Source organism: Branchiostoma floridae, chromosome 19 (genome assembly GCF_000003815.2).
Source record: "Branchiostoma floridae strain S238N-H82 chromosome 19, Bfl_VNyyK, whole genome shotgun sequence".
NCBI lineage: Eukaryota > Metazoa > Chordata > Leptocardii > Amphioxiformes > Branchiostomatidae > Branchiostoma > Branchiostoma floridae.
Genome location: NC_049997.1, coordinates 4,656,763 through 4,669,293, shown reverse-complemented (window position 1 = coordinate 4,669,293; position 12,531 = coordinate 4,656,763). Strand labels below are relative to the sequence as shown.

General features: G+C 40.5%; 1 protein-coding gene across 1 annotated transcript in view; it reads right to left on the bottom strand.

Annotated features, from left to right (window-relative positions):
• Positions 1-4,841: 4,841 nt before the first annotated feature.
• LOC118407088 (polycystic kidney disease protein 1-like 2) overlaps positions 4,842-12,531 on the bottom strand; it is a 12,447-nt gene continuing 4,757 nt past the window's right edge. Inside the window, exons 9-18 of the mRNA XM_035807507.1 lie at positions 12,316-12,322; positions 11,811-12,001; positions 10,753-10,861; positions 9,567-9,778; positions 8,813-8,987; positions 7,827-8,420; positions 7,201-7,431; positions 7,021-7,105; positions 6,240-6,472; positions 4,842-5,972 (exon numbers count right to left, since the gene is read on the bottom strand). Of these exons, the coding sequence (XP_035663400.1) occupies positions 4,876-5,972; positions 6,240-6,472; positions 7,021-7,105; positions 7,201-7,431; positions 7,827-8,420; positions 8,813-8,987; positions 9,567-9,778; positions 10,753-10,861; positions 11,811-12,001; positions 12,316-12,322 (2,934 nt within the window). The 3' untranslated portion in view covers positions 4,842-4,875. The remainder of the gene's footprint in view (positions 5,973-6,239; positions 6,473-7,020; positions 7,106-7,200; positions 7,432-7,826; positions 8,421-8,812; positions 8,988-9,566; positions 9,779-10,752; positions 10,862-11,810; positions 12,002-12,315; positions 12,323-12,531) is intronic.

Below are 12,531 nucleotides of genomic sequence, written 5' to 3'. Positions count from 1 at the left end.
TATATCATTCACTTTTCTTGCTTACCGATAGACTATATATGGCCTCCTTTGGTCAATATTGACCATGGTAAAATCCTAATTGATATCAGCCTTACAGCCTCGACTGTGGCTAAACAGTCCTATGCGAGAATAGCAGATGATACGAATTTACGGTGCATGATTGTATATATAGCAAGGGCTGAATTGAAAGTAAAAATTATTTTTTGCCTTTTTCTTGTATAAACATGTATAAAGCATGCTTGTGTATACTTTGACATTATTACTCCGCCAATTAAAAGTAACATATAAGGAATGTAAATCAGTTCGATTACTTTATTGAATCAAGAAACAACTTACAAACTGCTTTTGATTTTGACATTATGAAATTACTTTAAGCTAAGTTAAGTTACGTATACACATATCAAATTTGCCATAAATTATGGCAACCAAAAAACCTTGACTTTTTACAAGAGCAAAACACACGTTGACTTAAATGCGGTAAACTAAATACCAAAACTAAATACAAAAGTGTAAAGCACAATGGCGATTTTTATTATATTTCAGCCATACATAGTATGGTGAAATATATTGTATTCGTAATGTTTCTTCTTTCTTTCTCCTGTCAAATCTTCAAAGTGATTCATCTCCGCCGTTCCTGGACCGAATGACCTGAAATTTGGCACAGGGATAGAATGGGCCAATACCTTGATGCTTTTTTCTCAGTTTTTTCATGTCTGCCTCTAAAATGATTTTATTGAGATTTTTTGGTCAATTTTAGACCAAAACTGTATATTTTGGCCCCTGTACCCTGGTATTACAACCAAATGAGCTGAAATTTGACAGAGATGTGCCTTGATAATGCCCCCATATAAATTCGATAACACTTTTGGTGTACAGTACAACAAAATGCTTATTTTTGCGATTTTTTGACCAATTTTTGACCAAAAAAGGACACTTTTGGCCCCTGTACCCTGGTATTACAACCAAATGAGCTGAAATTTGACAGAGATGTGCCTTGATAATGCCCCCATATAAATTCAATAACACTTTTGGTGTACAGTACAACAAAATGCTTATTTTTGCGATTTTTTGACCAATTTTTGACCAAAAAAGGACACTTTTGGCTCCTGTACCTTGGTATTGCAACTGAATGAGCTGAAATTTGACACAGATGTGCCTTGATAATACCTTCATATAAATTCAATAACACTTTTGGTGTACAGTGCAACAAAATGCTTATTTTTGCGATTTTTGGCCAATTTTTGACCAAAAAAGGACACTTTTGGCTCCTGTACCCTGGTATTACAATTAAATGACCTGAAATTTGGTATAGATAGGCATTAGATACTTGGTAACAAGATTCAAGTAAAATTTTTGACATAAACAACCTTAAAATGATTAATTTTGGAACTTTTCTGAGGGGAAATGTGTTTTCTTTTGGCCTCCTGACGTGACCTTCCGTGACCCCGCACAGAGCCACACCTGTGCGCGCCAGCCGGAGAGTTAATTGAATCAAAGACCTAGCCAATCAGCGAAGAGGAGGCCAAAGGCTAATTAATATTCATAAGCGGGGCCTCATGATCCCGTATATAGCAGTGTTCCCGCCAGGGGGAGCGAAGCCCGCCTAAGGCTCTCGCATTTTACACTATTCAGAAGGCTTTATATTGTATAAGTTCTTAGGGGCATATCTATGATAATCGCAGCAGTCACTTAACTTCTCTTCAGGAGTTTAGCGTAACACTATTTCAGGTCAAATCGTCAAAGGCAACTAAAAACAAACTTTAACGTTACTGAGTTCAACAGTACTTATAACTTGTTATCCGAAGTTGAAACGCTAGCGATGGTATTTTCGCTGCGCTGTTAGCTCCGTGCGACTGTTGTTGACGGTCTTATAACGGTATATTTTGCACCCCTGTACCCTGGTATGAGTAACATTTGGTATAGATAGGCATAAGATAGTTGGTAAAATGATCCAAGTAAAATTTTTGGCATAAAGTACTGTAAAAGGCTTAATTACAGCACTTTTTTTAGGGGAAATTGGTTTTCTTTCGTTCTCCATGCATGCCATGACCTTTCGGACGTTCACCCCACAGAGCCGACATCTGCACCTGCGTCTAGCCGGCAGGAAGAGTTAATTCAATTAATGGTTCAGCCAATCAGCGAAGAGGAAAGCGAAGGCTAATTAATATTCATAAGCGGGACCACACAATACGTTAACTTGAAGACTCAGGCCGTACAGACTTCTCGCCAGGATTTTTTCAAAGCGTCGGACAGGGGTCCGGGGCCGCCGAATGTCCCTGGCGGGGTCCAGGGGCAGGGCCACTGTGGGGGGGACCCAGGTGGGCGAAGCCCCCCCGGAAGCTCTTGCATTTTAGACTATTGAGAAGGCTTCTTTTATCAGTTTTTTTAGGGCCATATCTACGATAATCGTAGCAGTCACTTACTTCTCTTCAGCAGTTTGACTTTAAAATATTTCGGGTCAAAGCTTCAAAGACAACTAAAACCTCATAAACAACAAACTTTACTTAGCTCAACAGTATGCAAAAATATTGTACGGGTTGCCATCCTTAGTTGAAGCACTTATTTATAGCGCTAGTATCTTCGATGCGCCGTTAGCCGCCGTGCGACTTTTGTTGACGGTCTGATATCCCTACGTCGCCGCCTCGCTGATATTCCCACGAACATGTTTCAAGAAAAATACCCAACAAAAAACGCTGTTCTGCGTCAAATTCTATTCTATAAAACATGTGGGACTCAGTGTTACAGTCTAAATATTTTGTAGAAGCACCGCTGTAGGAAAGAAGGTCCAAGCAATGTAAAACATCACGTAGCATGAAGTTCGCTGTCAACTGGCACACAGCACATGACTGTTTGAAACTCTAAGTCTAATCAACAGCCGTGTTTGATTGATAGCCGGCGGTCCTTTGATGAAGTCGGCGAAAGGTGCGTTAGTTAGAAAATCTGCGTTTAGTTTTGATACGTAATTATAAGTTAGACAGTGGCGAGAATGATTATTTTCTCATCAATATTTCTCTTCAGAATTATTTGAACTTAATTGTACATCTAAACAATTGGCTTACCTGTGCAATGTTTATATGATTAATGATCAGTGTACTGAAATCATGTGTAACATATGGCTCCTAGTCAATAGATCAGCATTTTCTCTATAGTGACCACCTGTCTATAGTGGCCACATTTCCTAGTGCTGTTGTTGTTTGACATAAACTTTGAACATTTAAATTGTAAGTAACTTTAAACTGCCAGAGTTTCAGCCCAATAAAACACTCTCAGCGCCAGGGTATGAACAGACTGACCAGACAGACGAAAATAAATCCTCGAACAAGGTTCAATCGTATCTTCCGGGTCTGGCAGGAAGTTGTTAAACTAAAATAAGAATAGGCTCGATGGCTGATTGCATACAAAGTAAAACAGTTTAACAGTTTTACAGCTTGAAGAAAACAAACGCTCCTACAGTACCTGCACCTGCTTGATAATTATTAAATCGTATGCCTTACTTGAATAAAAAAAGTTCACTGCAATAATAAATGTACCCACATCACAAGGAGCTTATACTTTTTTAAACTTACACCTAGTTATCGTACTGAAAATTGTTAATGACATTACATGAAGTCATTCAACAATTTTCAGTCATTATGAAAATTTTCTGAATGGAAGGTGTGATTATTGTCATTTTCTGAAAAATAGAAGCAAGCTCTGTTTTTACCTGGAATCAATTCACAATACCAGTCCACTTTGGGGGATAATGTACTGTTAAGAGGATGTTCCATTTTTGCGCAGGGGTGATTTGGAACAGTCCAATGTTGCGTGGGAAGGGGTATGGCTGAAATATGCTGTATTTGCTCTTAAGCAAATGTCGGCCTTTCTAGTTGGAGATATAAATCCTTATATGAGTTATTTTATATACATGTGCTTCACACCGAGCAATTTTATTGTGGAGATTTGCCCAATATGTAGGGCATCTGTATGAATTGACTTACATATCTATTATCTGCACTCTTTCATTACATTAAAAACATTATAATTTTAATAAAGGTAATTCAGATTAACATGACATTAGGTATCTGATTTGTGTGCAAATTTGCCTGCAAGCTGTCTATAGTAGGCAAAAAAGTTGTCGCTTAAATTTTTATCTACATGAATTCAAACGCGAAAATAAATACACATGGTGTTGTAAGCCAAGTTCACCAGTAACCATGATAAAATACAACTCAATACAATCAAGAATCCAAGACATGCCTACCATAAGAGAAATGATGAGTCTGACGTAATTGGTTTTGTTAGTCAGATGATATATGTTTACCGTATTTCGTTAAAGTTGTAATTTTAGTAAAAGTTGAAGTATATACATGTATTCTGATACACCTTATGTTTGCAGGAAAAACATCACAGTATGTCAAACGTCTCATTTGAATATTCTTACATTTTGTAAACCTCTTGAAAAGTAACACATCATAATACATAGAACTTGGTATCAATCTACTCAACAACTATAGATTCAGGAAGCAATATCGACAGTGCTATTGATGTAGTAATGTAGCAAAACGAATTTGATCTTTTTTTAAATCTTTTTCTGTCATTGTTTACCAGTGTGGCCCAGCTCAGTGTTACAACACTAACTGCTTTGAAGGAAAAAAAAACACAATGACAATAATAACAATGGAAATAAAAAATTGTCATATTCCAGTCCTTCCAGAGGTCGCATTCGCCAGGTCAGACGTCAAACAAATTTTTTCACCTGTCTTTAAAGTAGAAATAATGATTGTGAACTGCTTGTTAGCACCTCTTGATCAGGAAGTGAAGACCAGGGCTAATTCTTGCAACTATTCAACTTTTCTTGACCTAGCGGTTGGTGACATTTCTCACATACATGAATGATCAGTCCTGCAGGCTTTTTGAATCGGCATGTTTACCGGTAGCGGCTGAAGTTAGAGTAATCCGGTGAACGGTACTGGGTCGCAGACTGGTGAAAGAAAGGGACTGTGGGAAGGGAGACAGGTGACCGCGTTCGAAGCAGTCCCGGAGATGGACTCTCATCCTGCTCTCCTTGTACCTGACCTGAGTCACATCCGTCCCCATCGCGATGTCTACAGCCCAGGCTATGCCAAACAGTCCGCAGCTATACCTGCTATCCTGCTGCTGTACACATGGTACTTTCACAGTCAGTACGCCTGTGCCCATGTTGGGGGGTGGCGCGTAACACTGACACAACTGATACTCCAGCGATGCATTTAATTTACCGGGCATGCTGTTATAAAGGCTGACATGTCCACCTATGGAGGATGAAACCACCCAGTGGAGGGATCCGGTGTGGTGAATCTGTAGACCGTCTCCGGAGACCCGTGTATATCCGTACACGGACGCTCCTACTGCCGTATCTTGTAGTCCTCCCAGCCCTGGATACTGACGGCGGAGTAACATCTGTGCGGCATGGATGTGTTTGTCTGTCAGCATCTCATCACAAAGGAGTACAGCCTTGTCTTCAGTGGTAAGCTTTAGATCGGGGATCCACATGTTCCGTGAAGATTGCTGCAGCCGTTCACCAGCATGTGTGGCAGATGTCAGAGTTTGCTTCTCACGTGGAGCTGTTGCAACCAGAATAGGCCGAGGCACCTTCTGATCACTGTGTTTGGCTGTAACGCGATCTACCCTTGAAATGATGCCCTCAATTCGCTTGGTCCGCATCCTTACATCCGCTGTATTTACGTTAGCATCAACTGGTGGTCGAGCGACCTCCATGCCTTTGGTGGTATCTTGATTTTCTTCGACAATCGTTGCTAACTTACGTTCTTCGCGAATGATTTGGCAAGACGTGTTACAAGGGTCAAGGTGCAAGAAGCTGGGCACGTCTTGGCTCTTCGGGTGTTTTTCCTGTCGATGTGGAGGCAGGATGGAGTTGCAAATGTCCAGACCTTCATCTAGCTTCTTCCGAATGATGCATATTTTTGCCTTCACCTCTTCCATCTTCAAAACATCTTCACAAACAAAACAAAAGAAAACATTAAAAACCGTTGATTTTATTATCATTTGAACATAATTACTGCCCAACCATAACAGAAATATAAATATTTATTCGCGAAGCATATTTAGTAGCATTATATGCTATACAATGTTGAACAGCAAATTAACCATTACACCGGTTGTCTTGTTCCGTTTATCTTTTAGTGTATCCACATAGTTGTATTAATGTCGGAGACAGAAAGGCGATGTAATAACTACTCATGTACTTTTGCTTGATTTACCTGGTTTATCCTCCTTATCCGGTGTGCTGTGAAACCCCAGCATAGCCCAGAAGCTCCTCCACATGTGATCGGCAAGTTCACGGTCATGGTTGACGTCAACGTCAGCGGAAATGGCGTCACAGATGATGGTCATGAGGAAGTTCACCAGGAGGATGAAGATGCAGATCATGAAGGTGGAGAAGAAGATCGGCCCGATCAGAGGATTGGAATCCAACATGTCTTCGGCGAAGAATCTAGAGTCATAACAACAAGCAATGAGATAACGTTCTTGACTACTTGCTAAAACATAATGTTATTGGGTACAGGGTGCGCCGACTACTCTCTCTTGACAACCAGGGGCTGAATTGCAAGGAGCTTGCATTATGCGGGGCTATGTCTGGAGCGAGCTGCCATACGGCGCCACACAGGTGACCTTAATACGACAGTAATTGCCCCAAGTGCAACCATAAGACTGTAGGATTGAACCACTCACACCGGGAAGGACCCCTACTCTTTTCGATAAGTGAGGTGGGTTCTATAACTGCTCGAGGTGTGGCTCTTCTCAAATACGGGACCTCCATTTAACGTCCTATTCAAGGAAGCCTAGCTAGGTACTCATTTTCACTTTAGTGAAGCGAGGAAAGCCGTGTAAAGTGCCTTATCCAAGGACACAACATCGGGACAAATCAGCGGTTTCGAACCCGTTACCTCTTGGGTCTGGGTCAAACACCTCACCGATTGCGCCATACGATACTTTATGGTTCACATTTAAGATCATTACACACTGCTTTGTAAAACTAACCTGCCGAGCATCATCTCGAACAGTGCCAAAGTTGTGTGTTGCAGGTCTGTATAAGATGCCATTTGGCTGCCAAATATGAGATGTCCTGAAACCAGCAATGGACAAATAAGTTGTCAGCATCGAGTATTGTACAATGCACCAAAGTTACAATACACTACGCTATGATTTTGTAGTACTTACCTGAACTTACGAAGGCCGTAAAGGCTACGGCAGCAACAACCAAGAAAGACATCAGCTCTCCCTTCATGATACCGGGCAGGGCCAGGAGTTTGCCGATCGTTTGACTAAAGCGGACGACGCGAAGTAAGGACACGGTGTTGATGAAGACTACAAGACCCAAGATGTGCTTCAAACAATCATCCCAATATGCAGCAATTTGCAGGTCAACAAAGCGCCCAAATCCCATCTCACCTGGTCGATAAAAGAAAAGTAAAGCATTGTGTCATATGGATGATTGTGTATTATACCAAAAAATTGTCTTCAATTAAGGGCAGGGTTAATGATCCGCCCTGAGGTGTATATGGTGTCATAACGCCTGGGCCTTTGCTATAACCACCGAATAAAACCACCGAGTGAGCGAAGCTGTGTGTCGATGCAACTTCTGACCAATCAGAAGAAACGATACACACCGGGCTGGACGGAATCTATGTGTTACAGCGTCATAACCAACATGGAATTGGCGGCCTTCTGATTGGTCAGCGGCGCCTGGCTATATAATAATGCGGGTTAAAGGCGTCTTGTTTGCATTCGTAAAAAAAAACAAAAACAATAATCTTATCAAATAAGTAGCGACATGGCGGACGTACCTTTACTTCCAGCGACGATTCCGAGTGTTTCAGATGCCACCACATACCGCTTGATAAAGATGGAGATGGCTGTTGCTGTGCCGATGAGGCTAACGCAACCGAGGGCGTTCCATTTACAAGTGAAGCATTTCCATCCCATGTTTCTCATTGCTTTGATTTCGTTATATAGCATAAGGAAGAACAGCAATGCAAATAAAATGTGCATGAACAAGGTCACAAAGTCAGTATCACTTTCGTACTGAAACAGTCTGAATGAAGCGATTGTTGCCGTTGGCACGAGATGCCCGACTCCAGAACGGTCTATGACCATTTTCACAGTGCTGAACAGCTTACGGCTGGGATTGTAGACGTTTACTGAGATTGTCACGGATTTTGTGTACTTGTCGATAAACTCGTTTTGTCTCAAGATGCCAAAGAATGACACGGCGGAGTCATGGCCTAAAGGCACGTCAAACGAGTGGTGATTCTTGCAGTGGAAGGTGTCGTTTGTACGAGCTAACAAGTCCTTAACCTCGAATCGCCAGCAGTTACCAGAAACATTCCCCAAGTCCAAGTTCCAGCCGAGGTCATGAATAGCATTCCGTGCCATGGCATCTGCATGGAATAACATATGATATTGTTAATATATGTACTAGATTTTAGTGGTCATTGGAAATGTCCAGTAAGGCCATGTTGATTTGGTATGACGAACAACAGATTCTTCGTTAGTGGTAGTTGCATTTTCCTCTCTGATATATCTAAATTTACTTCATCATTCTACGACTTTAGTATCTGTCTTGTGATTTTTGTTTCAGATCAAGGCATACATCCTTCCCCTTTTGCAGCTGCTTTGTACGAAGATCTATTAAGTGCTAAATCTATTTTGTTTTTTTGGGAAACGAAGAAAATATGCAAGGATGTCATCCATAGAGTCAAATCAAAATAATGTAAAGAAAGAAACATATTTGCTTTAAGGCTGAAGAACAGGTAAACTTCTCAAGACGTACCTGGAAGATGTCGAACTTGAGTCAGACGTGGAGGACCGAGGCGGAAGGATCCCGTGTTGTGTGCAAACTGCCGGTCTAAGTACTTCATGTCCCTTCCGTTGTACCAGGTAGCCGGGTAAAGAGTCCACAGCAGGACGTCCTCAGCCCACACGTAAAACTGGTCCGGAGTTCTGATCTGTAGGTAAATTTTAAATTACCATCAACACATGAAACATTACTATTAGGATGTATGACTACGTTTGGGTAAATAGATACTATTTGTTAGCATCCTTCTGTCTTACAAGACAATAGAATTCACGCCCTGGTCTGGTCAGTTCAGGTTGCAGTTGGGTTGCAGCGCCCGGTGTGAACGTAAAATTGCCGGGAACAAGGATTCAGAAGCACATGGAATCATATGTAGATTGGAAGATGGGGGAGCATCATTATACATTTGCAGTTCCACAGCATATATCACTTGAGCTTAACATGTAATGTGTCATGCATGTTCAGAGTTTTGCCAAACCATAAAAGGTTTATTTCTATTTTTTATGCCTGTATCTTAAAAAGTATTAAAAATACTTATTGTAATTGTCAAACTAAGAGCTGGTTACAAAGTTGAATACTTTTGATTCCTTGCTACAATATGAATCTTGTAATTGTATCTTGGTCCAATTCCATTATATAGCGTTTCGTTTTCTTGGTGATGATTGTGATGCATGTTACAATGTTTCATGAATAAATTGCACTACACAACTCCAAGTTTGCCTTTGCTTACCGCGTCATATTCTTGCAGAATATTGCGAGACAATGTCTGTGTCTCGTAAAAGGCATGTTGGTCTTTGTCCACCTGGGCGATGTAGAAGAGGAGGACCACGAAGATGAACAGAAGAAGAAACTCCTTCAGTACCGAGGCTGACTTCTCACTCAGCTTCTTCCTCCTAGCAGACTGCATATTAGGCTTAGTGGGTGGGTAGACTTTCTTTGGTGCTAGGACGTGAAAGGCAAGATTAGGCAACAACGTGAAAGACATAGACACAGACTTCCTGCAACCTATGATCCACTGCTTACTGAGCCAGTGTTCTATTTACATAACGTGACGTCACGACAGTAGTGGATAGTTCATTCTTTGACAAAGACTGGTGCTGTACAGTCAAAAATTTGTCCAATTTTTGTGTTGTATATTACAGTTGAACTAGTTCAACAATGTGAAAGATTGAGTGCGCGCGTTAAAGATAAATTTTAAGATTTTTGAAGTTTGGAAATGATTTCAAATAAAGTCTTCATGTAAATCTATCTTTCAGACACAATTCTGAATTGCGTTGACCGCGCCAATCGTCGTATCTGTGCGATATCGTAATATTTACTTTGTGTTCGTATATTGTACAGAATTATTAATTGTTGAAGCGAAAAAAGGTTAAGGGAAAGATACCATAGGGACAGAAAGTAGATACAATTATCGGAAAGTAAAGACGTTTAAAAGCGCCAGAGGTGCAGGGTTCTCCCCAGAGAGTGGAATAAGGGAGGCCCTCCACTATACTCTCAGCTAGCTCCACTATACTATTTTTCAAATTTAGTGTGTTTCTTCCCTATTTTCTTTGTTAGTTTTGCTAAGATTAATGACAATTCACAGATTTTTGTACCAAGTGGCATCACTTTTCCAGTCAGCATTGTCTGCCATAACTTGTGAATGAGCAATGATCAAAACAATAGTAGTTTTGCCACTTCACAACAAAGGAAAAACAACAGTATATTATACTTGTAGTATTTGACACCCTCTGTCATTGCAAAATGAACCCATTTTCATGAAAGTGCAGCGCGTTGGTGCGGGTTATTTTTGCCAGCCCCTCCACTATACTAAAAAATTCTGGGGAGAACCCTGAGGTATAAACAACATTTGTCAGTCAGTCCATACAGACTATGGCTCTACCCAAAGGAACTAGACGACAATGGAGACTTCAAACCTGTTGAGTTCCACAGGTCCAGCTGCAGGTCTTCCTTCCGAATAGTCGGCGGCTTGGCGAGGAACTGGAGACTAAAGATGGACGCCATGACCACAGCAAGCACAAAGATCTATATGGAATAGATTTCAACAGAAATTTTATTTGCAAGTTCTTGCCCGTGGGATAATTGCAACATTTAACATACAGAATAAATGGCAAACATACTGAAAATTAAAAAGACTTTGGTATGGTGATATCTAGAAACAAGAGGCTTTTCTAGTGAGCTAAGAGCTACAATCTAAACATTTGGGGTTTGACTTCTTTTCTTGAAGCAGCAAAAGACGAAGTGACCCACTCTTAATGTGATTTAATTTAATTCAAATTTCTTTAATAAGTGGGTTATGTGACGTTAATAGGGTTAAAGTTTTGTTTTCGTCAGTTAACGTTTGGAAATCTTTGTGGGTTTTGCAGGCCTCAAAATAATAACCGATTGATTTGATAATAACCGATTGACCGCCATGTTCGTTAATTTGGTATAATTTCATTCCTTAAATTTACAACCTTAACCTATCGTATTACTTAAAAGCCAAAATCTGTGCAGATTCACGTTTTTTAAAAATCAAGTGCCACTGTAATCTTTACCAATTTAAGCACTTTAAGTTCAAATGCTGATACTGTTTCCAATATCTCATTTACACACTTTATACATTCCTATCACTTACAATGGCCTTCGCAGTGCTTTGAGTTGGCCAATACTCTGTAGAGAATATGTCGTGGATACAAGATTGAATAGTTTATCAAAGAAAGCTTGTATGAAGAATTGACAATACTGTATTTTTGATAAGAAAAGTGGTATCTCACTGCACTTGGGTAATCGGTGCGGCACTGCAGGGTTCGAAGGATACGCTACGACTTTTAGAGATAAAGAACTAATTTTCTAACGTTTTTTTTTGTATTTTGTTGCATTATAAAAAAAATCGGCGAAAATAACACAACAGTACTAGTGCCGCAGTGAACAAACCCCGCAGTGCCACAACGGTGCCCCTAGTGCAGTGAGATATAACTATAAGTCACGTCACCTGAAGAGTGTCCACCACACAGCTGGAACCCATGAAGGACATTATAAAGGCCTTCATCCAGGAGTCGCTCTTCTCCTTGCCCCAGTCCATACTGTACAGGATGACGAAGAACGCGGAGCTGGTGGACACCAGGAACACGGTCAACCACGCCACGTACTTGGCCACGCGGAAGACACATTTCCGAAAATATCCTGAGGTTCAACATAAATGATTGAAAACTTATGATACGGTGGAAGCCGCTTAATTGCACACCCCATTTGCCAGTATATTTCGTGCAATTATCCGAATGGTGCAACAAAGCGAAGTTATACAGCTGGACCGCACCACCATGGGATTTGGGATTTCGTGCAATTAACAGAAGTGTGCGATTATCCGGTGTGCAATTAACTGGCTTCTACTGTACTACAGATAAATGTCAATCTTAAACAAGTCACAAGGCTTTTATTTAATGACCTAATGTTGTACATTAGACAAGTCTGGATATTCTTTAGGTAAGATCACATACTAGTATTCTGGCACATACAATCGTTTATGAGACATCCCTAAAAAGAAAAGAACTTTATTGCACGACAATTGTACATGGATCAAAGTATGGCAACAACTAATTACCCAAATCAAAAAAAATAGTTGTATAGAGTAAAACTTAACATCCTAGTAATTAAAATGACATCAAGGGCATACATAATGCACGAGAGATTCCCACATCTAAACTACAATTTTG